Here is a 26213-nt window from a genome sequence, read left to right as displayed (position 1 = left end):
CTAACAGATGCAAAAATAAATACAGTAAACCCTTGTGTTTTTTACATCTTTTTAGATTTATTTTGTCTTCCACCTTGCTTAAGTATATATGGTTATTTAAAGTGGGAAAACATGTTTTGCTTGGGGTTGGGTTGTACACTGAGGTATTTTGGGTTTGGGGATTTCTTTGGGAGAGGTGTTCTGTTTTAGTGGGGATTTTTTTCTTTCAAGTACTAACTGATAATAAAATTAGTTTCCCTGTCATACAAGAAATTGATTACAGTGAATTAAAGCAAAAAATTAATGAAAATACCTTCATCCCATCCCATCACTGCTAATAGATATGTACTATTTAATTTTTCTTTACCATGGTCTTCTGTTTGGCGCTTCTCTGTCTATGATGCACACAGGTGTAAGACTGGATTCTCACTGGTTTGATGAGAGGCTAATGACCTTAATACCAGCTGTTTCATACTTACATGGTGTGTACATGCTCTATACAGTTGCTGTATTCAGTGACAAAATCAAGTCCTACATAAAACAACACAGAAGAGATACAACCAACTGCAGTGATCCCACCCTACAACCCAAGAATATTAAAATTGTTTTAGAACATTGATTCATTTCAGTTTTCCTGCTATTCCTTGGCCATCTGCACAAAACTAAATTCAGTTCAAAAAATCCAAGACATGAATGTAACTGGTATTTCCACCTCTTCTATTAAAAATTAGTTGGTTTGTGGTTTTCACGTAGAACAAGACTCAAAGTTATTTTTGTGAATCTGCTGTAGATATAAAATTAAACCACACTTTTCTCACTTTTATTATGTTACTTTATTCCCTCTCTCCCATTTTTTTGTTCAATTTCCATACAGGACCCTCCACACTTTTTCCTGTTCAAGGATCCACGCAGTTTTTACTTAAAGTCAAGAACAGTATCTTTATTCTCACTGCAATTCTTTCAAGTCAAGCACTTAACGTCCCGCATACAATTAGCATGTAAATTCAATCAAATTATACAGCTATGCTTTACTCTACAGAAACTGAGATATAAAAGCACACTAATAAATCTAGGAACAATGGAAGCTCTAGACAAAGCATTTACCAACACAAATGGAAAAACCTTATCCACACGTGTATGTAGTAACACAGTCCAGTTCCTTTTGAATCTCATACCTCTTATTATAAAGTATTTTATTCTCCACTCAAGAGACCACATACAAATCACTTGAGCTTTTACACACATTTACAAAGTTGCTTTCATTCTTTCAATGTGATTTGTGTGTATAATAATCACTACATTAGAGCAGAGGGGCTTTTTAATAGTTTTACCTGTAAGTACGCTATGCTTATCTCTGAACGGTTTTCCGAATAGTTCCTTCAATTAGGAAAAAAGGGCTGATGTTCCAAACTCTTTTCTGAAGAAACTTGTCTTGTGCTGCTTTTAAAAGTCAGGCTGAGGTCATTAATAAGAATGCCTCCAAATTTCAGCTATATTAATTTTCATAGTATCTTAAGGAAGTTCAAGATGGAAAAGACCTATTAAATCTATCCCACTGGAAATGAACAATTGAGGGTTTGTTTCCACGCATTTAAAAACATAAAAAGTACTGTTTTCATGAAAATTTAATGTTCCATTTATTTATTCTACAAGTAACATTTTAGACAATTTTATAGCTAACTTCAGTATTTCATGGATTACTGAGAAAACACACCTGAAAGGCCTACAGCTATGATTTTTAAAATACTTTATGGGAAAACACCCAAAACTATTAAGAAAACACACTAAACTGGTGAGATTGCTAAGACTACTTCACAGTGTATCTGAAAAGGTAACGAAAGGTAACATAAAAACGTCCAATGGGAACATTAGGTATTCCAAGTTTTTAGTGAATCCTTTTATTGTTATTAAGTTCTTACATTTCAATAGGTGAATTTATAAGAAAACAAATGCTTTCGGGTTACTACAAGTTCAACATTTGCCACCAAACTAGCACTGAATAGCCAACAATCTAAAGTAGTAATGTCCAACCTCTGCATTTCCCACAGGCCACATTCACTCCCTCCTTACTGTTCATGAATCAGGGAAGTTTGGACTGATACTCCCTCACTCTAGGAGCGAGGTAACAGCCCAAGGAAAGCACCAAACTTCAAGATGATTCTGCATCTTGATGACAGCACAGTGCCCATGTTAATAATTTCAGGGCTCCTGAGAAGACAATTAAATTGCATTGGAAGTATGTGCTCTCTGAAGTCCCCCACTCTTGGCCACAAGCACAAGCTAACAAAAGATGCTGGATGCAGACTCTAAAACCACCTGTGGATATGCAACACTTCAAGTCTTGGGAATGGCATTTAGAATCCCTTCACATTTGTGGTCCAACATAAACTGACTCTAGTTGCTACCCTGCCTTCCACGCAATTTTAGTAGTTTGATTACACTTCAGTTTGACTTGTGAAGGGAAAAATCATGATACAAGTTGTTATAAGAAATATATAAATTAAGAAGTATGCAAAAAATTTGTTTCTGCAACATGCTTAAATAAAATGAACTTCATGTCACCAGAGCACACCATTAATTTGCTGAACATCTCTCTTTCAAGTATATTTTCTCCCTTCAAAAGGCCTACAGGGTTTTGGTTTTCACTTGAGAATCTGCCTTTAGATTGGTTATTTCAGAATTTTTGAGCCAAGTTATCTCAAGGTAGATTGCAACTGTTTAGCAACACATGGCTCATGAATGTCACTGTGTTTGTGCTTAGTACCTTGCAAAGAATTTGTAATAACAAATTATTCTATAGCTGAAATCAAGAGTGGAAAAGAGAGAAATGAGTTGGGTATAACATTTTAACATGTGGCAGCATACCTTAGATCAGAATGCTCTTTAAAAGAATGCATAGTATAAAATCCTTCTGGATTACAGTTAAAATTAAATTAATGCAGTATTTAGTTCATATTATCTTCTTGCCATCTATTTTAACTTCTTGTTCTAGTAAGAATCTCCAGCTTATTATATCTTTATGTACAACTGGATAAAAATTATGTGGACAATAAATAAAACAACTGCAGGTCAGGAATTTTCTTTCTAGGTAATCCACAGTAATTCATGATTTCCTTAGGAAATAAATACAGTAAAGTATATTAGGATCACCATGAAGTTTCCCAAGATATCAACATCCTTTATCTAATGAGAACACTGGTCAGGACAACCAAAATGAATTTTTTTTTATTTCTTAAACATCCAGTAGCTCCCCTTCAAGTGACTGAGGTGACAAACACAAATGTAGTTAGACAAGCTGGTACTGGCATGTTTAACTTAAATGGTATAGTAAAGCTTTGTTATCTTTAAGTACTAAAATTGTATCTCACAGGAAAATTAGGCAGATTAGGAATATGAAATTTCAGGAATAATGTAAAAACTCAGTAAGTACATTACAAAAGTAAGTGCACTGTAATTGGCAGATTCATATATATTCCAAGCCTATTTGTTTCAGCATAGCATACAGCAGAGAGTCAGGACTCCACTGTGCTTTCCAGTGAAACAGTGCAAAGGTAGTTGAGGACGTGTACACAGAAAAAATGATAAACTGATCAACCAGACGAGGAACAAGAAAAATCAATCACTTTAGCAAAAGGGCAGAACCTTCAAGCAAAAACACTGGCTGGCCACATCTCCACATCTTTAGGAAACAATTTGGGACCATTCCTTTTTTAACAAAATTAGGTGTTTATTGTACAGCTAGGATCAGTTACTACCACATTTGGCAAAACAAGAAGCACTGCCTTCACAGTTGAGCCAGGCAGCCCAAAGAAAGCTTTTAAGAGCTGAACTTAGCAGCGTGTCATCAGCTACAAAAGGCATTCTTCATGAAATCTTTACAACGTGCCCAAAGTCAACATTTCAGTATTTATTTGTTAGGACTTGGTTCATGGACATTTAAAAATAGATTGGATGATTTTCTGCAGTAAGGACAGCTGACAAATCCACTGCTACAATGCAGCAGAGCCATCCAAATCAGAGGTTTACAGGAAGGGCAGGTCACAACTGTGGAATGATAATCACTAAAGTTAAATAAAACCTCTAATAACTTTCAAATACATGCATACCTCCACTTGCTACCAAAACCACAGTCCAGCAAACATGCACTTAAAATAGCATGAAGCTGGCATGGAAAGAATGAACCACTTTTGCAGATTTAGTATATTTAATGTTCTTCTGAAACATACTCAAATACTACAAGGAGGAGGGTTTACACAGCTAAACAAATATACAGGAGCTAGCTAAAAGGCCTGAACGACACAGCCTTTTCCTTTGAAGAAAATGAACCAACTTTTTGAAGCTAGTTCAATTTGTATTTAAAACATGTTCCCTGTACAGCTTTACAGTTTAGAACTACCAATTCACACCAGTACTTTCTCAATCCCCTAAAAAAAGTCATGTACAAGGGCAGAAAAGACAAGAAAAATGTAATCTCATATTTAGACACCTTACTAGATACCAATGCATACTGCATTTTCAATTGAATGAAGGACACTAGAGCAGAGAGCTTAAGTGGTTGCTATATGTAAACTCTAGTTTATAGCAGTGAAAAACCAGCAATTTTCCCAAATCTTGAGGTTTAGGACCAGTGTGTCAAGTAAAACCATTTGCAGTGGAAAGAGTATGTCAGACTCTAAAGGTAACTCAGTATTGTATTACAAACTATAAAGTGTGGCGTGTATCAAGTCAAGCAAAAAATGGCAACATTAAAGACAATCTAAAGGCAAATGCTTAGCAAGTACAGATGTCACAAGTGAGGACCTACACACAAGGTAACTCCTGAATTGTCTGAAAACAGTATCTTAAGCCATATAAAACTGGCAATTTAAATAACAGTGTATTTCCAAAATGCCAGCAATGCTGCAATTTTCTTGTTAACTGTTTGCTCAAAATTCCATCCACTGAGACTATCACTGCTACATTAACAAGTAACACACACATGACCTCTCTGTTGCTTGCATCCCATGCTGAGCTATGTATATACCATTTGGATGTTATTAGGACACCAGGTTATTTCAAATCAGCTTTTAACCAATTTAATATAACTATTCATGCAGAAAAAATTTAGTAATTTCTACCTCTGAAAATGAGAGTGAACTGATAAAAAAGAACACTACTATTTTACAAGCATTTTGCACAGGAAAAAGAGTAACAGTAACCAACCAATATCCCTACATATTGCCATTGCAGGAATAGAACCAATAGGTCTTTTCCATCATCTTCCAAGACTGACAAAAGCAGAATCAGAATAAGCTTCCTAATAGCTTTACTATTAGTTTTATCTTAAAACTCCATCAGCAAATGTACCATGAGTTGTGCTGTAAATGGGCATTTTCCAAATTCATCATTCTGAGGAATACTCATGTGCAACCCTTCTAATTGTGTATTACTCAACTATAAGCGAACACTTACTTTCACTGGAAAACATGTATTTGCTTCCTAATTAAACAGTTACTCATTGATAACAGATGTGGTTCTAGTCAAACCAACCACTGGGGAAAATGTACTCTTATTAATAATGATGTGCAAACACAGTGGAAAGCTTTTGACCAGCTTGCAGAAATGTCTCCTTCCTTGCAATGGGAAGATACTTTAACCATCAGCAGAACACAAAGAGATCACAACCAATTTTCTCCTCTATAAATACGGTTTAGGTAAATTCACTCATACTGTTGTGAATAAAGCATACATACAGATTCCTTTCCAAAGTTTTTTTTTCCCCCCCAAGGTAAATTTTCTAATAATTTGTCTAACAGATAACCTCTGTTGTAAAGCCTACTGTTACTAAGTTTGCTATGGTGGATTGAGAAGCAAGGACACAGTATCTTTGAGAATACTTCGCATAAAATTTTACGCTCTTTGAAAGTCAAAACAAAAGCAGTTGTGTTTTAAGTTTTTCATAGTATGTACTGCACCATGCAGTTTAGCTAAACAATCACTATTAAGAATGGAACTTTCTTGACACATAGTAGAATCTATGAAAAAATGAAAATTATGCCACTTATAATTAAGCATAGAATTATTCTTACTCAGTAATAACATTCCCAAAATCCTTTCCAGTGATTTTTGTTTTATTGTAATCAGATAACTGCATGTTTTACAGCATAGTCACACATTGTATTTTGCTAGAGTCACAAACACATTGCCTTATATAATGATCCGCATCATTTCTGCTCTATACTACAAAGCCTATGACTGAATACAAAAAGAGTTTTACAAAAGAAACTGTTTTAAAGACTACAATAACAATAGAACCGTTTCCAGATAACAGTTAAAATTATAAAGGCATATCACTGTATAATTTTACTGGAATTTCTAAAACAGTAAGGAATTAATTGAGATTTAGTATCTGCGACGCTTGTTAGGTCCTTCAAAGTTGCCCCCTGGGTTTCCTCTACCAAAGCCACCAGGTCCACCACTCACGGCACCTACACCACTCATTGGTGGCTGAGGAGTTTCAGAGCCCGTTCTACTAACCAGAGGTGAACCCATCTGGGATGGGCCTCCTTGAGGGAATCTCTCATTATGCTAACACAAGTCCATTTGGAACATGCCAAATATGAGTTACAACAAAAACCACAAGTGATGTTGTCATGGAGTTCAGCAGATAGTCCAGCAGAATCAGGATCACACATAGAAGGAAGAAAGGAGCAATTCAATTAGTTATTATGGAAAAAGAGCTGGAAATTAAAGAGTGCTAATGTTATGCTCCAACTTTGTAAGTAAATTGAAACTTCAAAACAATACTTAAGACCAACTCTGGTGCTGAATGTAACTTCATCCTTACAAGCACATCTCAAGCAATGTATATTCTCTATGTAACAGAGGAGACAGCAAACAGTTTTATATCTAAGCCCTACTGTGCCTCACATACCAACTACAAAGCTTCTCCCTTAAATAAATTAGACAGAGAAACATTATCAAACTAGGCGGGGAGGAAATCAGCTTTTGTATTTCTAGACACTGAATATTTATTCTTTTAATAGCCTTAAGACTACTATACCCACATATCTATGGATATTTCAAGTCCATTCCACCTGGAGTTAGCCTTTTGTATGGCACTTCAGAAATCTTTAGTTAAGGCTTTTAAAATTCTGTCCAAACAAAAGTACATAGGGACAAAATGCGTAACTGGACTACACCTAGTTTATAAAAAACTTGTTATGTAACTAAGGCTCATTCTGAAATATCAGTGTGAGGTAAAAATCCATTTAATATTCCATATTTACTTTCCTTAGCTCTATGCTTAGTATTAGTAAAGGTATATATCCTTACACAGGATATTTATTTGCTTACACAGATTTATTTACTTAGAAATTAAGACCCGAAACAGAAAACATGCATCTGAGCACTTACAGTTCAGTATTTATGCAAGTGTTTAAAAATAGAACCCCACATGGTGAAATTTAAACTCAACATAAACCATTAAAAGCATAGATCCATGGTATAATCAGATGTGGAAACAACTCCTCATTCACCAGTTAAGGGCAGTTACGCTTTCAGAAGAAATTCCTTCTGTACGGAGATCTACACTAACTCCCCAGGTATTCAAAGTTCAACAAGAATATTCAAGACCAGCACTTTATTTATATGCTTGAACCAGAAAATAATTCTTCTGAAAGCCTAACTCCAGTAACAGCAGTAGAGCTCAGCAGTTCTGGAGTCTGCTAATTCATATATATATGTATATGTAACTAAAACCCCAGCATTCTATCTATATAGATAAAAATACATGCAACCTAGATCATGGTTGTATGTATGTGCATTGTTTCAAGTTTAACACTATATAAGAGAAAGGTTACTTCAAGAGCTGCATAAAGATCTCCTACTGAGCCAAAGTACCTTTAAATCTGTAGCACTGGGTAAAAACTGTTATGAAATTATCTTAATGCATGCCAGCTCGTTAGCCATGGATATGAATTTCTACAAGTAACTTATCACATATTCCTGATCCCTTTACCATATGATTTTTGGACAAAAAGTCAAGTCCTCTTTCCAATAAGGACCCCTCTTTCTAGCTAACAAGAAAACTGCTGTAATTAACTGACTACACTAATGTAAGTGGGGGAAGCTACTTTTAAAACGTTATGTGCAAAGACAATCCATGTTTCAAAAGACTGCAGTGAAACAAAAGGAAGATTGCTACAACTTTCCCTTCAAGTCTTCAGACAAACATCCAATTAAAAACATTAAATTTGTATTTCTGATCTATAAAGCATATTCTTCATTTCCCTCGGTGGAAAATAACTGTTACAATGTTTTAGTAGATAGCCCTCAAAGGCTCTTTAAAGTGTCTAACAACAGCAACAATACAATAAGGCTATGCCTTTCTGTAGGGGCCTGACCCCCAAGTTAAAAACCTTCAAAGTCCAAAATGAAGAAAAAAGCTAAAATCTAATTTGTCCTTCAGAAGCATGCATAAAAAAATGGAATGAAAAAGGATTTTTTTTTAAAACATGCATTTTGAAGTGTCAGTATATTTCCTACATTTCCATACCTGGAATGACTTTTTGTAGAAAAACAACAGTTTAAGCTAGATACCGTGATTTATGATACCATGTTTTTTTCCATACAGCTCTTTTTCAGTGTATATAATCACAAGAGAATGTTTTCAGGTGACCAGTGGTCTCCAGCAAAAGCATTTCCAAATCCAGTATTTTGTGGATAGCATCCTCCCCACTTTGTGAGAAATGACACAACTGATAAAATGAGCTGGCTCCTATGATGTGAAGTAAGATCCTCTCCTTTTTAACTGGTAAAGACCAGACCTACAATATATTTTGTGCAAAATCGAAATCTCATTTTCCTCTGTGGAACAAAGGATTTTGTTCTAACTTCATTATACAGATTTCTCAATCGCAGACAGATACTGATGAGAAGCTATATATAAAAAAACCACAGCTACAAAATGCTTCTGTGTTCCAATAAAACTGTAACAGAGTAACTGTTAATACTACATTCTCCTTTAGGTCACACCACCACTAATCCAAGTATCTAGTAACAGAACAGTACTGAAAAAATACGTAAAAGTCAGATTTTAAATTATATAGTTGTTTCTCTACATAAGACATTACAGCTAGGAAAAATGACTGCTTATGAGAACAAAGCAAGAATGGCTAGTGCTTTAACTGCATCCCAATCGCCTATCTGCCCTTGATTAAAAATTCCAGATGTATAGAAGACATTCCCTATTACTTGTGGCAATTGCGCAATATTCTTTTTCCTGTATTGATATGACAGTTATCAATAGCTGTTGGCTACTGATTTTCTAAGTGGCATAATTACTGTCAATCTCATGCGTTTAACAGTGTTAGAAAAGAAATACAAAGAACGCTAAAGTTGCTTTAAAAAATTAAATAGTTTACACAAAGATATCTTCACACTTTGTACCTTCCAACATTTAACTGTTCATCAAAAACCCCAACAAGCTAATTCACGGAATTTAGTTTTACTAAGGAAAAGAAGAGCAAAAGTCTAAATTTACAGACTACCTTTCCTAAGGGAAGTAGGGTTTTCACAGTAATAGCAAAAAAAATATTTCCCGTATGGGTTGCAAATTATTTTCATGACAAGGTTTTATCAAATACTTTAAACAGATCATAACATATTCTTACTCAGCGTGAAAATACCTTTGGTAACAAAAATGGGCCATGAGACATGACAGCTATTCAAAGTAATTAAATATGTGATACGTTACCACTGTTCCATTATCTGGCATCATTGGTGTTCCCATATTTGCAGCTCCTTCTGGTCCCATGGAAGGACCAGGACCCATTGCAGGGCCAGGTAAAGTTCCTCTGTTGTTCATATTCATACCCATCATTGGAGGAGGGCCTTGGTTACCAGCAGGTGCTGGGCTAAACGCATCTATGCAAAACAATCTATACTTAGAGCTGTCCTATCTTAATTTTACAAGAACAAACAAACAATTTACAATACTTAAAAAGCCAAATGTACAAGATTCAAATACTGGAAAAAAATATACATATTCTTTGAGACTGTACATTTATCTCAATCATCTGCTTTTAAACAGATTTTAAATAATCTCTATTATTCTGCATAATTTGCCTCATGTGAAAATCCCAACCTTTACAGCTAAATATAGCTGTACAGTTCCGGTGCAGGAACCAAAGTGTTCATATTGCATCTATATGCAGTATGCACACCACAAATTAGCAAAAATCTCAAGTGATTTTACATACATTGGCAGCTATAAGAAAACTTTGCTATTTCAGGATCTTAACAGATGAAATGTACATTTGCAAGAAGTCTTCTACCAGTAGTATGTTAATTGATATAGTGTACAGTATATTAGCCTAAGCAATACCAGGGATGGTACTCAACTTCACAACCAACTATTAGTAATATAGCATAAATAAAATCTTGCATTTAGCTGTAATTACTTATGGTATAGGTACCAGAAAACTAAGTAGTTTTGTTAGAACTTGAAATAACAGAACGATCTTCTCCAAAATTCTGAATCCAAAAGGCCGAAGAAAATCTTGAAAACATATTCTGAGGAGATCATTAGCTGTAATATCACACTAAGAAGCATCACTCTGCCAGTCCTCATTAACATCATAACACATAGGTAAAAATGCCTTCACAGCATTTTCACATGTTGCTATAAGAAAGAAAAAGGTCTGATTATCTACCTCACATCTTACTATTATGAAATATCAACTTCAAGGCTGGTGGTGATGCATTCCCCCCGCCCCCCATAATAATCCATCCTTTTCAGCCCAAAGTATGCATTCAAAATTTGATAATGGAAGAAAGCATACCTTTTGAATTTAGTGTACACTTTAAGTACACACTTTAATAATATAAAGAAATCTGACATGTTGTTAAACTAATAAGCCTGTTGTTTATATTTTAAAAATAAACCCTCTCACTTCTCAGCACAACTGCACTTTTTTAGTAACGAATATATAAATACACATCATTGAAAGGAGGCTACTTGGCACAGATACAGCACTGCGACTATCTGCAGGTATGCAAAATTACATCTGTATTACTTGCCTTGAGTACACCATGTCACAGCAGCCAGTGAAATCATGGCATCAAGATATTGCTGCTAAAATTGAAGACCTGGGTTTGCTGCTAAAATTGAAGACCTGGTTTGCCAACCACAAACTCCTTAGCAAAAACAATGCATGCTACACAGTAGCACATGAGAAGTGCTGAGCAAGTTTATTACAAGTGACAGAAATCCTCTAATTTTGAAAAGCAGAAGTCTTTGAGCTTAGTAATGAATAACTCCCAAACCTCTCCCCATAACACTAAGTCAAAGCAAAGGTACACTCAGGTTGGATGCTTCTCACCTACCCATACACATGCTCAGTTCATGTAGCAGGTGGAAGACCGTGCTACAATTCAAGAAAATTACAGCAGCATATGCTCTAGAATGTTTTTTTACTGTCACCCATTCAGTTAGTATAGAAGGAAAAGAAGTGTAAACTGCCAGTGTAAGGAGAAACCTTTATTCTCAGAGGCTAGAGGCACTCTGCAGGACTATCATGACAGTAGCAGCACTTAGTGCAGGCAGTAGCACCATTAACTAAGTGCTAAATTACTTGCTATTGGCTTGTTTATCAGCCTAATTAAACTGAGCCAGCTGGCCACTCACAGGTACTGTCACTTATCTGTCAGCTGCAACAAAGTTCTCATGCTCCATATCATACAAATGCACCCAGGTGGCATATAGCAACCTATACTGTCAAACCTCTAGAATACTGATCCTGTTTCAGGCAGAAGCAGATCTGAAAGGAGGAAAACTATGGAGTATAATGCAAAGAGAGAGTGGGGCCCTGCATACTTGCAGCGAGAGGCCACTACAATTAGCTGTATATTATATATTAGCTGTAAGTCAGAGGTCCTCCAAAATCCTCCTACCTCCAAAGCAGACCCTAAGAGCTAACCACTTGATTGTCCTTTCTTTTTGGTGGGACACTGATGTGAGGAGTTAATTTACAGGACCATGTTCAGCAACAGATGGAAATTAGTGACTAACAGTCATTAGTGTTCGTGCCACAATGCAGACACTTAAAAAAAAAGCTTTTTCCTGCAAACTGAAGGGCTGAAAAAGTCCACTCTAAATGTCTGAAATGCACCAACATGCCAGTCATTAATCCTCATCAATGCAGAGACAGTTCCCCAAAAAAGCCTTTTCTATATTAAAGTTTATACTCTGTACTTAGCACTACGGATCCAGTTAAGTGCTCTGATGAGGCATACATATTCTCTCAGAACTTGTTTGTCACAGAAAGCTGTAAAAACGAGCAGTTCTGCACAAGTCAGCCCAAAACTTATTAAATCTGCCACAGAGGTACTCTGCTTTCTAAGGAAATTATCATGAGCTCCCTCAGTCCCACATTATAAAAAGTCACAAATGGCACAGGTAAGGTCAGTTAAAAATAAAGTTATAATTCCAACAGAAATGTTGACAAAGGATGCTACTGTCAACAACAAAAGACATACTATTTAAAGGTCTACTGCAAGGTTTTGGGAGCAACTATTTTGGTTGTACCAATGGAGTTAATATGCTGGAGAAATGAACTTAAAATCCAGGCTCTACAGAAATAAATGCTACACTTATTTGCTATGGATACTTTAAAATAGCAGTTCAGTGTTACTATAACATTTTTGGAATTATACAATTTATTTCTAAAAGTATTAAGTTTAAAATCAAGTCTTAACATAAAACTTAGAAAGCAAGACCAATAACATCATTGTTAAGAACTGCAGTAAATACACATTTAAAATCTGCATGTAAAAAGTGTATCTTGTGGATCTGGACAACTGGCACAGTATCAATATTTATGAAGTCTTCTAATTAAATGAAATTTTCAAGTATGCTGCAATAATATGCAAAAGTACAACTATAAAATAAAAAAATTAAGCTTTAATTTATGATTCAGTTTAATATTTGTAAATAACTGCACAATGTCTTTCTTCAGATTTTTTTTTTAATAATTTTCATCATCCCTGAATGCACAAGCCTATTTTTATTTTTCAGCCATAAATAAGTCTCAATAAATGCAAGGACATTGTGAATAATCCGTTTTAAAATCTGAAAAGCAGATTCATTACTCTATAAATTCACAATAATCAAAAGGTCAAGTGAAATGTTTACTAAGTTTTACATGTACTCTCAAGTTTAAAATATAGGGGAAAATAGTTTTATTACTTTTCTTTTAATTATATCTTTATTTTAAATTACCATTAGGAAGCTTCCAATAGATTAACAATTCACACAGTTTAGTTAGATTTGGTGATTTTGAAGAAATATCTTCACTCTTGTTTAAAAGCAGATATTCTGGGTAAGTAAGATTCCAAATTGTTTCAGTCTGCATATATGGAGCAAGCACTAGTTATTATACTCTTCTAGATTACACAGTAATAGTTTTTAGCAGTGACAGTATTTTAAGTTGCAAGAGCTAACTGAGAATACTTGCAAATAGAGACTTGGAGCAAACTGGTAGAACATTAAGCACATTATCCATTTATCTCACAAAGTATGTCAAGAAGAACTTGCCAATTTTAACCTCTACATCATTTCACTGCATGCAATGACAGTCACAATTTCTCTGAATAGGTAGTCACTCCAAAATAATGCCAAATATTTTTTTAACATAAAATTCCTCTTTTGTATCAGATAACTCCCAGAGCATCACCTTTCCCTGATTTTTGTTCAACTTGCACATCATTTTTTGCCACGTATAGTCAAAGCAATTAAGATACACCAGGGGTAGGAGGGAAAAGCTGTTTGAAAGCAAGATATATGTTGGGGTTTTTTTATTTCCTAATATTGCTTACTCCTTAATTACTTAATTAAGAGTGTTTGAGTAACATGTACAGTCCCAAAGAAAAAAAAATTTACATTACAGAAGCCTTTTTCCTTCAGATCCCTACCTCCCATGTTTATTGCTCCACGAGGACCCATATCACCCATTCTCATTTCCTGTTCTCTCTGAAAGTAAACATAGTTTTCATGGTCAACCTATCATTCTTAGAACTTAAAACATTCCCATTCACTCCATGAAAATAAAGATGTTAAAGTTTCAAAAGTTTCCATTGATTAAAAATAGTACAAGGAATGAAGTTAATTATACTCCTGGTTTCTATAATACCAAATGGATTAATAAGTTCAATATAACAATGCTGTACATTTTTGCATATTAAAGATTAAATATCCCAAGTTTCATTTATCAGATGCAGCAGTCTAAAGCTCCCAGTTACGTGAACAACTGCAAATGAATCCATCTTCACACAGTGTTTTTAATTAATAAATATGTTTCTATTTTACCTGTAAATAAACAGGTCTTACTACAGTACTTGCTTAAAGGCTGTGGTTCAATAATACTCTGATTTCATGACACAAAAACACTTGTGTTGATTGAAAACCAAGCCCAGATGTATTATGTTGGGGTACATAAATTCAACCTACCAATTCATTATTTTTCCAATAGTTGTGACTTAACTTGGTGGTGGCATATTTTTTTAATGAATTATACTTTGCTATTGATGTTAGTTCAGATACTAACCATCCTTTTAAAGCAGCATAAAACTGTAGTATCACCAGAAACTGTAACATGCATTTACACTAAACAGACAAATAACACATCAAATTGATCCAGATTCAATTGATGCTCAGTCACCCAACAGCAAAAGATTTCTGACATTACTAAACATAAACCAAGGCGTGCTGTTAAACAATACTCAAAGAATAGTACCCAGAGTATCACCCAAATAATCACTTATGGGAAAACAAAATGCTCTATCAGAGACAATTCCAAGGGATTTTAGGATTACTGTTTACATCAAAAAGATTAAATAGAAAAAGAATCACAGTTCAAAACAAAAACTAAGGAAATTTATTTTAAAAAATTCTCCTTAATTTTTTACAGGAATGTGAACAAGTATTCTGCTCTTGAGTAAACACACATATGCTGAGAATAAGAAAACACAAAAAAATTTACCTCATTCTGAAAAACCATTCCACTTAAGATTTAAGAGCCTACGTTCGGATGCACTTTGAAAACAAATCCACATACTAGGCAACTAAATCAGTCTATAAGCGACTTTTACATGGAAATATTAATAAATCAAAATACATTCATAGTATTTGTACAGGTTCACAAAAGTCTGGTTTGGTCAATCATATTTGGGATACCAAAAATGAGTCTTCCATCTTCAGCCACTTGAAGCAGCAGACACCACTATATGACAGAACAGAACCAATAGGTTTACAAAAATATCCTGCTATAGGAAACTGCCACAAGATATATGACAAAGAGCTCTCAGGTCAACAGTTTTGTTTGTAGTAACTCAAATTAACCTAGAAAAAGTACTTAACATCAGAAGAGCACACACTATTTTCAAAAGAATATGGCTTAATGTGGAGAGGAAAAACAAGGCCTCGTAACTAAAAGACACAGGCAGGTTTTAAGGTCTAGCTAAAAAAGGCCATTGATGGAACACTAAGGAGGATCTCTTCCTCTCAACCTAGAACCCATGCTAAAAATTTATTAGAGAACATGCAGCTACTTTGACAGACCTTTCACAGTAACAGTAATTGGCATTTTAAGTAAAATCAGCAGCCCTGCTGGGATCAGTCATACCCATAAACTGCCATGAGTTAGTCAAAAATCAGCATACGACTTTACTGATTATTAGTCTGCTTGGACACCTCAGTCTTGACATAAGAAAGTAGAAAGGAAAGTGGTGTATCATCCCTACTGTCAATCCCTAGACCAAAAGGAACACCATGGCTACCAGTTTACACTAGACAGTGTGAGCACACATGCACACCTGTATCCTTGTGTGAAAACCAGACACGTCGTGAACAGTTGTGAGAAACTCAGCTACAAAGCTAAGTACCAGACTCTACAGTAGGCACATAAGTTACTTGATTCATCTCAGGTTCAACTGCAAGTTGATTGGTATTTGGGGTTTTTTTAATGTGACAAGTGCCATTAGGCAAGGCCAAGTACAATACTGGCTAGATAAGGATGTTAAGTATGGAGCTGTAAAGCTGCACTAGTTACTAGAACTTCTTTTCTTTGTAAAGGACAGAAGTATATGCAAGCTCTGATGTACACTTTTTTTAAAAAACACACTAGTCTTCCTCCTACCAATCTTTAAATGCTACCTTGAAATGCTACCACTCTTCAGTTCACTGAAGTACAGAAAAAGACGGGTAGAACCTCCCTTTTTTGGGTAGAACCTCCCTTTTTTTGGTCTAGTTTAACATTTGTAAGAAAAACCATGAAGTCATTATTTGCCATTTTTTTTAGCTTTAACTTCAGTGTTGAATTAATACAGTAAAAAAAACATTTCAGCTGCAGAATCAAGATCCCTAAATGTGCCTTAAGGTCTCTGCTGCCTACTACTTTATCAACACACCTGCAAGATTAAGATGCTGCTGCTACTTCTAACTATTCTTACTGTTGCATGTTCAAAAAATATCATGTTCCCTTGATTTTTCAGCACAGGAAAATTCTCCTCTACTCCTAACACAGAATTAGCAAATTTACACTTCCTGTCAGAGAAAATAGTCAATTTCAAATGTTAACCAGCAGTACATATCATTAATGTCATTAGAATCAGATATTCAAACATCTATCTGTAGGAGACCTGGGTGGTAATAAAAATTCAGTCCTGTCACACACAAATCGTGTCCTAGACAGCTCTTTACTATGTGAGCATAACCATGTTACTACAGGTAAGGTAGGTCAACTAGTCCATGGGTTTTGCCCAAAATATAACAGAAAGGAATACACAGGCAGTTTGACAGAAGAGCTGAACCAGTGCTGGTTGGTAATTCCAGCCCTCCTGAGAGGTTCATTTTCAGATACTCAAGCCTTTTGCAGATGATAGTGTTACCTTCTCAGAGCTGCTTCTCCTCACTATATGACTTCCCATTCTTCTGTTCAGTAGCAACCTGCTTCAGCCCCTTCCCCAAAGCCACCCATAACTACCCATAACAGGGAGTTAAAACTGAGCAGCACGAGAACAGGGCTAAACTCTTAAGAGAGAAACACGTGGAGTGATTAAGAACCTCTGAAGTCACCCGTACCTAGGAAAACAATCTTAACAGGAAGAGAACAAGAAAAACAAATGATATGCTATTATAGGGGGAAAAGAAAGCCATAAGACAAAGAATGTGTAGGAAAGAGTAAGTTAAACTTTCTGAAGACCAGAAAAAAACATTATCAAAAAAACAAAGTCAGCAAACAAAAAACACCTCTCAACTCAAAACCAAAAAACACAACTCAAACCTTTCCAAATTATTTGTTGCCAGGATTCTTGTAAAATACTTCAGAATTTACTAATGCAGACAACCTTCAAAAAGGTCCAATTCATCTGAGTAATCTTTTAGAAAAACTGCTACAATGGCAACTATAGGATTATACTTGCTAATTACTTTAGAGAGAAGCATTAAAAATTGTATTTCTCACAATTCCAACTAATTTTAATGTCAAATGTAAAAAGTAGATCTACACCAAAATATTGAATACACTCCGTTTTCAAAATATGTATTTTGCATTTAATATAGTATGGATTCTCCCCTTTTTACCAAGTATTTGAAACCAGATTTCCAAAGTATTTGAGGCGTTATCATGTGATATGTTCTTACAACTCAATCACCACTGACAGAGAAGTCTAAATATACAGAGAACGGCCAAGATGATTCTTCTGAGTTTGTTAAATATATTACACTATTTTTTAATTTGTTCTACAAAACCACGAAACTAAATGTTTTGAAAAACACCTAAGAATTGATACAGGGCAATGTATCAGATGAAAATTCCTTCTCACACTGCAAGTAAAAATACAAATAGTCATAAACCTGATTTTTTTTAACTGACAAACCAGTGCTACTATTTTCCTTAAAAATAGGCCTTGCAATTGCAGCAGCCCAGAGAAAATTAATCTTGTCTCCAAGTGATGCAATATTCATGGTAACAAAGCTGTCAAAAATTATGGTATGAACTAAACATGGCATGGAAAATTTTAGAACAGCAAAAAGCACGCTATCAACAGAAATGTTAAGACAACAGTTTTCAAGGGTTTGTGGCCAGAAGATGCACTTTCCAATTAACATGCATCTATTTACTCACATTTCATAATATAGTAAACTCAATAATGCTAAGACACGGGATCCAAAAAATGCCTTAGCAAGAAAAGAACACTTGCCTCATAAACTTGAAAATTAAAATCAATAGTTTAATTAGCACTTTATCTAGGTTGTGTGTGTAGTGCAAAATGCAATCAAGAGTGCTGTTGATTCTCACTTGTCATTAACACAAAAAATGAATTTTATTCTGTAATGGACTGTATCTTTGTCAAAACAGGTATGATATTTCTGTACCTCTTACCAGAATTCATTACTCCCTTCTAGTGTGGTTTATTTCATTAAGTTCCTTCTAGAAAAGAAAAATTATTTCCAAAAACCTCTTGAGGTGGCATAAGGCCCTTAAACCTTACATAAATTGTAACTCACTGAAAGACATCTATATTTTAATGACATAAATCATACAAGTTATTAAAGCTGATAGTTAACAATCAAAACTAGAATTTGGGGGATACTTTTGATTCTGCATTATTTGTCTTTTCCTCAGAATAATCTACTATTTCACTCCAATAACAAGTTCACTGGAAGTCAAGCTGCCGGCAAGAAGTTAAAGTAATAAAAGGCTTCTCTTCCATCCACCCCTTCTAGTCACCCTTCCCTCTTTGATTTGTTCCTCAATTAAGATCTCTATGCAAGATCCTGAAGTTGCATTATCCCCACACAGTTCATATAACAGCAGTAAGTAATTTTAAATGAAAAAAAAAAAAGACCTTTCAAAATACACAATTTGTATGCGTTCCTGAGCACTGAAGTCTGTATTCAGAGCTGATCCCTACTCTGAGCTGGGCATCATACTACATGATTCCAGAAATGTCTTCCAGCCTAAACTTCTCAAAACTATGAACTGAGTGATAGCACTCACCCTAGAGTCTAGAAAAATATACGCTCTCTTACTTCACAGCTACACAAATACTTTAAACTAGATAACAACGAAAGTAAATGTAGCTATAAAGCATACAGCATGCAGTAAACTACAGAGTCCTTTTTTTAAATAGGAAGCCAAATGAAAACACACTAAGACAGCTAGAGGAGGTAAAGGCAATTTACTGCTTTCTGATTCAAGTCAGGAATAAAGCTGATGGAGATGACTCACTAAGTTACAACACTAAAAAACCCTAAAAAGTAAAAAAAGTAAAAAAGTATCACATCGGCAAAATCAGGAATACACATTGCATTAAATACAATCAGATACACATATTCCAGTAAATGCTACAAATTGGGAAAACACTCCTAATGGTAGTAAAAACTATAATTACTGAAAAAAAAATTATTACTAATCCAGTGCATTTTGTAAGTATTTCCCTTATTTCAGTAAGGTTGCAAAGGAAGTATGAATTTTACTAGAATAGGGGAATTTCTTTTAAAACTATCAGCAAAAGTATAGCAATGTATTTGTGGAAAACCTCTCTGCACTACATCTTTGCTCTCTTCTTTTAGTTCTGAGAACAAACAGTTTTCAACTTCTGTAGGGTCTCATTTTCCTTCTGCATCAGTTGCTGAGGATAGTCCTCAGCAGCTAAACCCCACAGAGAAAAAACATCCAACATTAAACAAATGTAATTAAAACTACTCCAAAGTATTTACTATTGTAAGTTGAAGTTATTCTTTAAAAATACAAAAGAACCTTGTATTACCTTGAACAATGTCTTAAAATCACAGGTATACTGTAATAAAATCTAATACTAAATTTATATTCATGTGCAAGACAGCTACCACAACATAATAAAAACATCTGTCTTAATACACCCTGTAACATATCCCCGTATATTTTACACAGATTAATAAAACATTGGGTAGGAGAGTACTCCATTATCCAACTTCATTAACTAAGTACTGAAAAGCCTTTCAGTGCATCACCTAACCCTAACACTGTAAAAGACAGAAATGGATTGCACTTTTGTCTGTGACAGAAAGAGCACACATACTCTGTTTTCACAGATTTAGGAGAAATGGTTTTCAGAAAGTTACACAGTTACATATTGTCTCACATTCACCTTTATTTTAATACCAGCCATTTCTGATCTTCACAAAATGGAATACAGTTCAAGATCTGTCTTTGTTAAGGCCGAATTAGCTTCTACTTTGCAAAATACACAAATTGCTGGTTTTGGGAGGGCTTTTTGACAGTAAAGTGTTAAACAACTGTGAACCTCCCAGAATGTTTTGGTTTTGTCACTCTCTTACAGCTGGATGCAAAACCCAACCTCAACTAAAGTTAGCTTCCTTTTAATGCATCAATCCTCACATGATGTTTAAGTCAGGTCTACACTGACAGTTTTGGAAAAGAAAGCAGTTTAATTGCACTAATATGACTCTCAATACAAAGACCTTTAGGAGATACATCTCTAACCAGCAACATTTAATAGTCCTAAAGATTAAAGAAATGGTTAATCCTAAAGGTTAAAGACAATACTATTTAACACACACCAATGCGACAGCTTTGTTTTACATAAGAACTCATACTTCTGGAATGTATTACACGTCAAAAACTCAAATTACAATCTAACTTGTTAACAAAAAAGAAGATAGTCTAAAAGAAGCCAGGATATGCCATGGAACCTATCCTGTTGATTATAGAACTTGGTTCCATATTGCAATTCACATCTTTTCTGCTTCATTATTTTGTCTTGCAGTTACTTGCTCCTTCACAATTTTAATATTGCATTTAAGCCACTGTATTAATATAATTGTGAGTTTTTCTCCCACCTCTCTTATTTCCAATTGTTAAAATACAGTATAACATTGTATATACAATATCTATAAAACTGACTAAAAATGTATTTCGTTTTCTCTGCTGTAAAAGTTATTCATCATCCCAAAAAAATAATGTACACAGAAGGTAAAATCAGGCCCTAAACAAACTGCATATATATATATATATACACACACAGTTGCTAGGAACAAGATCCAAACATTTTAATGCCATGCCTCCAATCATCATTGTATCATCTGTTCAGGTAAAGAAAAATCCTACCATATCCCTTCACTGTATATGAAGCACTCTCTGAGGATGTAACTGCAAAAAGGATACTTTTCCCAAATGTCTTTGCTGTTGATGATTAAGAGAAAACAAGTATAAAGGTATTCTGGCAGATTTTCCCCTTTATTTAACAACTAAGGCTCATAAGAAAGGTAAAAATCTGCATCTCAAATATTTTAAGCTAAAATTCAGAAATAATTTTTCACAAGACAAAGGTGCTTAGAGAAGGTAACCACCTTCAACAGATTTGGAAATCCTTTGAAAAGTGAGATTATATCACTTCCCTTAATAGCAACCTTCTCAATTCTGCCAACTAATCTGCTTCTGCTGGACTTAAGAGCCACCTTAGATTCATGGAACCAACACATAAAAAACATTTCATTTCTCCCATTTCTATTAGCCTCCTCTTTTCAGTAACAGTAAAGAAATTAAAAATATAAATTAAATACAGATCAATGGCTTAACACAATACAAATGATTTTTCAAAGGCACTTTACTGTTTACTTACCCACAAAAGTACTTTCTGGAAGAAATATACATCAAATGACCAAGTTCACAACCGAGACATGTAACAATTACACTACATTCACAATACATTCACATCTTCGGAGGCATATTAGATAATTTCATGTGGCATCTTAGAATTATTCTGGTTTTATATGAGCTGAAGAAATGTCAAGAATGGATAAATATCAAAACAGACAACCTGGCAGGTTACAAATTATTCAAGATACACTCCACTATTTACCATGGTGGGTGTTGACTCGAAGTACTGCTTAACTGGCAACAAAGACTGGGCTAACTGTACCCTCACGCAGAAATGCACTAAAATATTAAACTGAAAATCAGGTTTTTATAGAACAATGCTGCATTTTAGATTTCCCAAATTGTTACATTTTCCTTGCCCAAAACCCAAATCTATACAAATATTAAAAAGAGTGAACACTGGATTGAGTCAAAAGAAGAGTTTTCCCCAAATGCAAGATTCAAGATAAGACGTAGTGAAAGTCATTGATGTTTACGTAGAAGAATTAATCAGCCAAGAATACCCTTTATCATGGAATGTTTATGTGAAAATCTACTTCTTAATTGAAGTGTCAACTATAAGACTGCAAAATCAACTTAAAAGCACCACTAGTTATAGCCACAGTGCACTAAATATGACTCTTTGCCAGACTTCTGTACTAACAATTTTTCCTCACCAAGTAGATATTATATATGCCAACTAAATTATAACATAAAAACCAGTCCAATTGTAGTTGCTATCTCATAACTAATTTAAGTAGCCAAGTAATTAGAATATGCAAGTATTTGTCAAAAAGAAACTGAAAGCCAAAGTCTTGCAATGCTACAAAGAAGTCCTGTAGGAGAAACTTCTAGCACCCATACAGTGTCTTTTATACATGTTATGGATGTTGCTTACAACCAGAATAGTACAATGTTTAAGATTTCTCCAATTAACTTATGGCCTGTCCACACATACAGCACACTAAAACATACAGAAATATAAACAGAGAAGCATCAGAGAAACTTTCTGCATGAAGCCAAGCTGCACAGTTATTTTATACAACTTGTAGGCCATTTCCGGTAAAACTGGAACAATATGAGGCAGACTTGAATGAGGAAGATGCTTGTCATTTACATAAACAAAGTTCTGACTGATGAAAATAATATATTCTACCAGGCAATTCTAGCGTTTGCATCAAAAATTTAAGAAACTGGTCATCAGAATAAATCCAAACAGATTAAAAAACATTGCTTTCTAGCTAAATACCCTAACCCAAGTCCACACACTCTTAAGCTACAGTGTCTGGTTTCATCAAAAATATCCAACAAAAACTAGTATTTTATTTATGTACAATAGACCCAAAGGTCAGAATTATGTTAGGGACACAATGGGGACCACCCAAACAATAGGGACAAACACGAATAGCTGGTTCTCACCTAAACTCAGAAGTTCCCCTGTAGTTAAAAGAAATGTTTAATAATTCAGACATGCTGGGAGAAACAAACATGAAGACTCTGTAAGTAAATAACATTTAAAATGTATTATAAAAACCAGAAGCATGTAAGAAGATAAACAAAGCCTGAAGAACCTAATTTCAACATCATACTGTCTTTTTTGGATCTTTCATGTAACTGCATTTGGAACAGAAAACTACCAGCTCTCCTGTCACAAGCAGATAACCCAAACTGCATTTGGGACCTGTAGTAAGAGCAGTGTGCTTCATGTCACGTATAGAACAAAACTAATACAAACGCTCTTTCATCCCACACAATTCTAAGCCTAAACTAATGAGCCAGAAGCCACTGTAGGAAATCGTAATGGTGACAAATATTTAAGTAGGGCCCGTTGTGATAGGACATGGGGTAATGGTTTTAAACTAATAGTGGATAGACCCCCCACTAGATTCAAGGCAGAAATTTTTTACAGTGAGGGCAATGAAATACTGGAACAGGTTGCCCAGACAGGTGGTGGATCCCCCATCCCTGGAAACATTAAGGAGTGGATTGGATGGGGCTCTGAGCAACCTTAAGTAGCTTAAGATGCCCCTGCTCATTGCAGGAGGCAATGAACTAAATGGCCTTTAATGGTCCCTTCCAAACCAAACCATGCTATGATTTTAAGATTATGTTCAGGCAGAAACATCTTTGAATGGCAAACCTTAGCCATATTTAATTGACTCTTCAAGCTTTAGTTTCTATTGAACTCCCCATCATTACAGTTACAAACCAGCTCTACCGAAACTCGTCATCTTACCAGAACCCACTATTTATTAAAAGTGCTAATTAATTGGAAAGTAATACCCAACCTCTGCACAATTAAAGTGTACTTGAAGGAAGACAGAAGTATCAGATTTAAACTCCATTTTCCTCATGGAAGATTTAATAACCCAAAACAAGCACTACCTCCAATAACAAGAGAAAAACTACTTTGACAAGGAGGCTTGTGAAATATTCATGAGAAAAGTCATAAATATTTTAATTTTAAAAATAACAGCCTGGTATCAGTAGACAGGCAACAGCACTAAGTTAATTTCTATTTGCTTCTATTTTTATCGGTTTACTGCACTATCACTATTAAAATTTTCTGCTCTGTGAGAGCAACTGAAGCAAAATGTTAGAGGCTAAGCAAAAGGTCACATTAAGAAAAAAAACAACTTGGAAGGCACTAGCTTGAGAGAGAAACCAGGTCGTTAAACAGGCTTCCCTCACACTATGCTACAAACCCATTAACAGGTTTCCTCACATCCAAAAATAGTATTTCTACAGAAGTTTCATTTATTGCTTCTTGGGCATTTTATTCTTTCTTTAAACACAGATCCCTTGAGCAAAGACGAACTTTTCTAAGCAGAGGAACTTATTTTGGTTACAAGTCTCAGGGCCACCAAGCAAGATCATAGGATTTAGAGAGGTAGATGAGTCTGAAATAGGTACCAAGCAGACAACTGAAACTGAAAGTTAGTTTCTTCTTAGTCTGGGTAAATACGTGTACAAACTCCAAGTCAAACTTAACTCCAGTAGCTGAGGAAGAAAAAATGAAAATTATTAAGGCAAACATTAATTTTAGCTTCTTCAAACATATACGGCATTTATCAAACACATCAAAGAATTTTTCTAAGTTATTTATAAAAGCCTTATTCTTACTTGTCAGAATATGAAAAACTGAAGAACTCTATTCAAGTAACTTAAGTTGAATAAGTAGATTTTATTTAAATTGTGAGCAGCAACAATTTTCAAAAATTATATTAAAATACAGAATATAGACTTATTAAATCTGCTCTTGATTAGATTTTTTCATTTTTATCTGTAAAATCCATGAAACAGCAAAAGTTAAGTACGCAAATGGAGTATTCTATAAACAAGCACAGATGCATTGGAGGTCCCTCTATCAATAATTGAACAAAAATGGCATCTGCTACAGCTGAGGCCTCATGAAACACCAAGACTGACAAAGACTAATGTCATTTTGCCATTCCATAAGCAGCATCTGGAAAGTGTTATTTTAGTTTCTTCATCATCAATCTTACTGAGAGAAAGAAAGGTTATAAACAAAACCAGATATTCTAAAGAATATTAACAGAAAATTCTGTATCAATTACTGTAGAAAAGAACAAATTTGGGAAAGCTTAAAAGCAGTACCACAGCACCTAAATTCATACTGGAGGTTTATGCACATTTGACAGCACATTAAAGTATAAAAATTAATTGTGAATAGTCTCTTGTTCTATTAGCAAGTTCACATAAAGTACATATTAGTATTTTCCAAAGCACTTTGTGCAAACATTAGAAGATGACTGCAACAGAGCAAAAGATTAGTCTCCTAAACATAACACGAAAATATCACATTGCCTAAATACTCACAGTTCACACATACAGAAACATAAAGTTACAAATGAAACATAATATTGTAACAATTATTTGCTCCGTTACTGAAAAATTACTTTAAGTAGCATCCTTGACATACGTAAAAACATGACCTACAAAACCAATTATGAACCATCCTAAAATGATCATGAAATACTTACAACCAAAAGACCTTATTCCACAAATACCTTCATTTAATGTATATAGCACATAATATGTTACAAAAAGATACCTGAAGTTCTGGATTGATTTTCATGTAAAATGCTTTTTCATACTAAAAGCAGATATGACAGTTAAATAGTTTTTTCTACCTGACAGACAATGTAATTAAAGACTGAAAATAATTTATTTAGTTTCTGAAAATAATATAAATTGAGTATTTTAAGGCTTGTTAAGGAAGTTTTATTCTTGCCCAAAGCAACAACTTTAGTATCTGAAACACCAAGGAACAGAAGAAATGCATGAATCTGTCTACTGATGCATATCACTCCTGAAAAAATAAAAATAGTTTAGTGCTACTGCCAAAACTAGGACTGCCCACAAAAACACAAACTGCATATTTATAAACTACTTGCTCAAAGACCTATCCTATGTTGATTTACGCATAGGAAGAAACCTGATTGCTTAAGTAAAACCACTGCCAAGAAAAGCAGGAGTATTTTGTCAGGGTGGTGTCTTTTCGTTCTACATTTAATGATTTGTCTTTTT

General features: G+C 34.7%; 1 protein-coding gene across 1 annotated transcript in view; it reads right to left on the bottom strand.

The window, feature by feature from the left end:
* Positions 1–6068: 6068 nt before the first annotated feature.
* The window catches only part of PSPC1 (paraspeckle component 1), a 36936-nt gene continuing 16791 nt past the window's right edge, over positions 6069–26213 (bottom strand). Inside the window, exons 8-10 of the mRNA XM_008630999.2 lie at positions 13933–13990; positions 9716–9885; positions 6069–6546 (exon numbers count right to left, since the gene is read on the bottom strand). Of these exons, the coding sequence (XP_008629221.2) occupies positions 6361–6546; positions 9716–9885; positions 13933–13990 (414 nt within the window). The 3' untranslated portion in view covers positions 6069–6360. The remainder of the gene's footprint in view (positions 6547–9715; positions 9886–13932; positions 13991–26213) is intronic.

The sequence above is a fragment of the Corvus brachyrhynchos genome, unplaced genomic scaffold (genome assembly GCF_000691975.1).
Source record: "Corvus brachyrhynchos isolate BGI_N302 unplaced genomic scaffold, ASM69197v1 scaffold363, whole genome shotgun sequence".
Classification (NCBI taxonomy): Eukaryota; Metazoa; Chordata; class Aves; order Passeriformes; family Corvidae; genus Corvus; species Corvus brachyrhynchos.
Note: the sequence above shows the minus strand (reverse complement) of the source record. Positions and strands in the feature narration are given on the sequence as shown.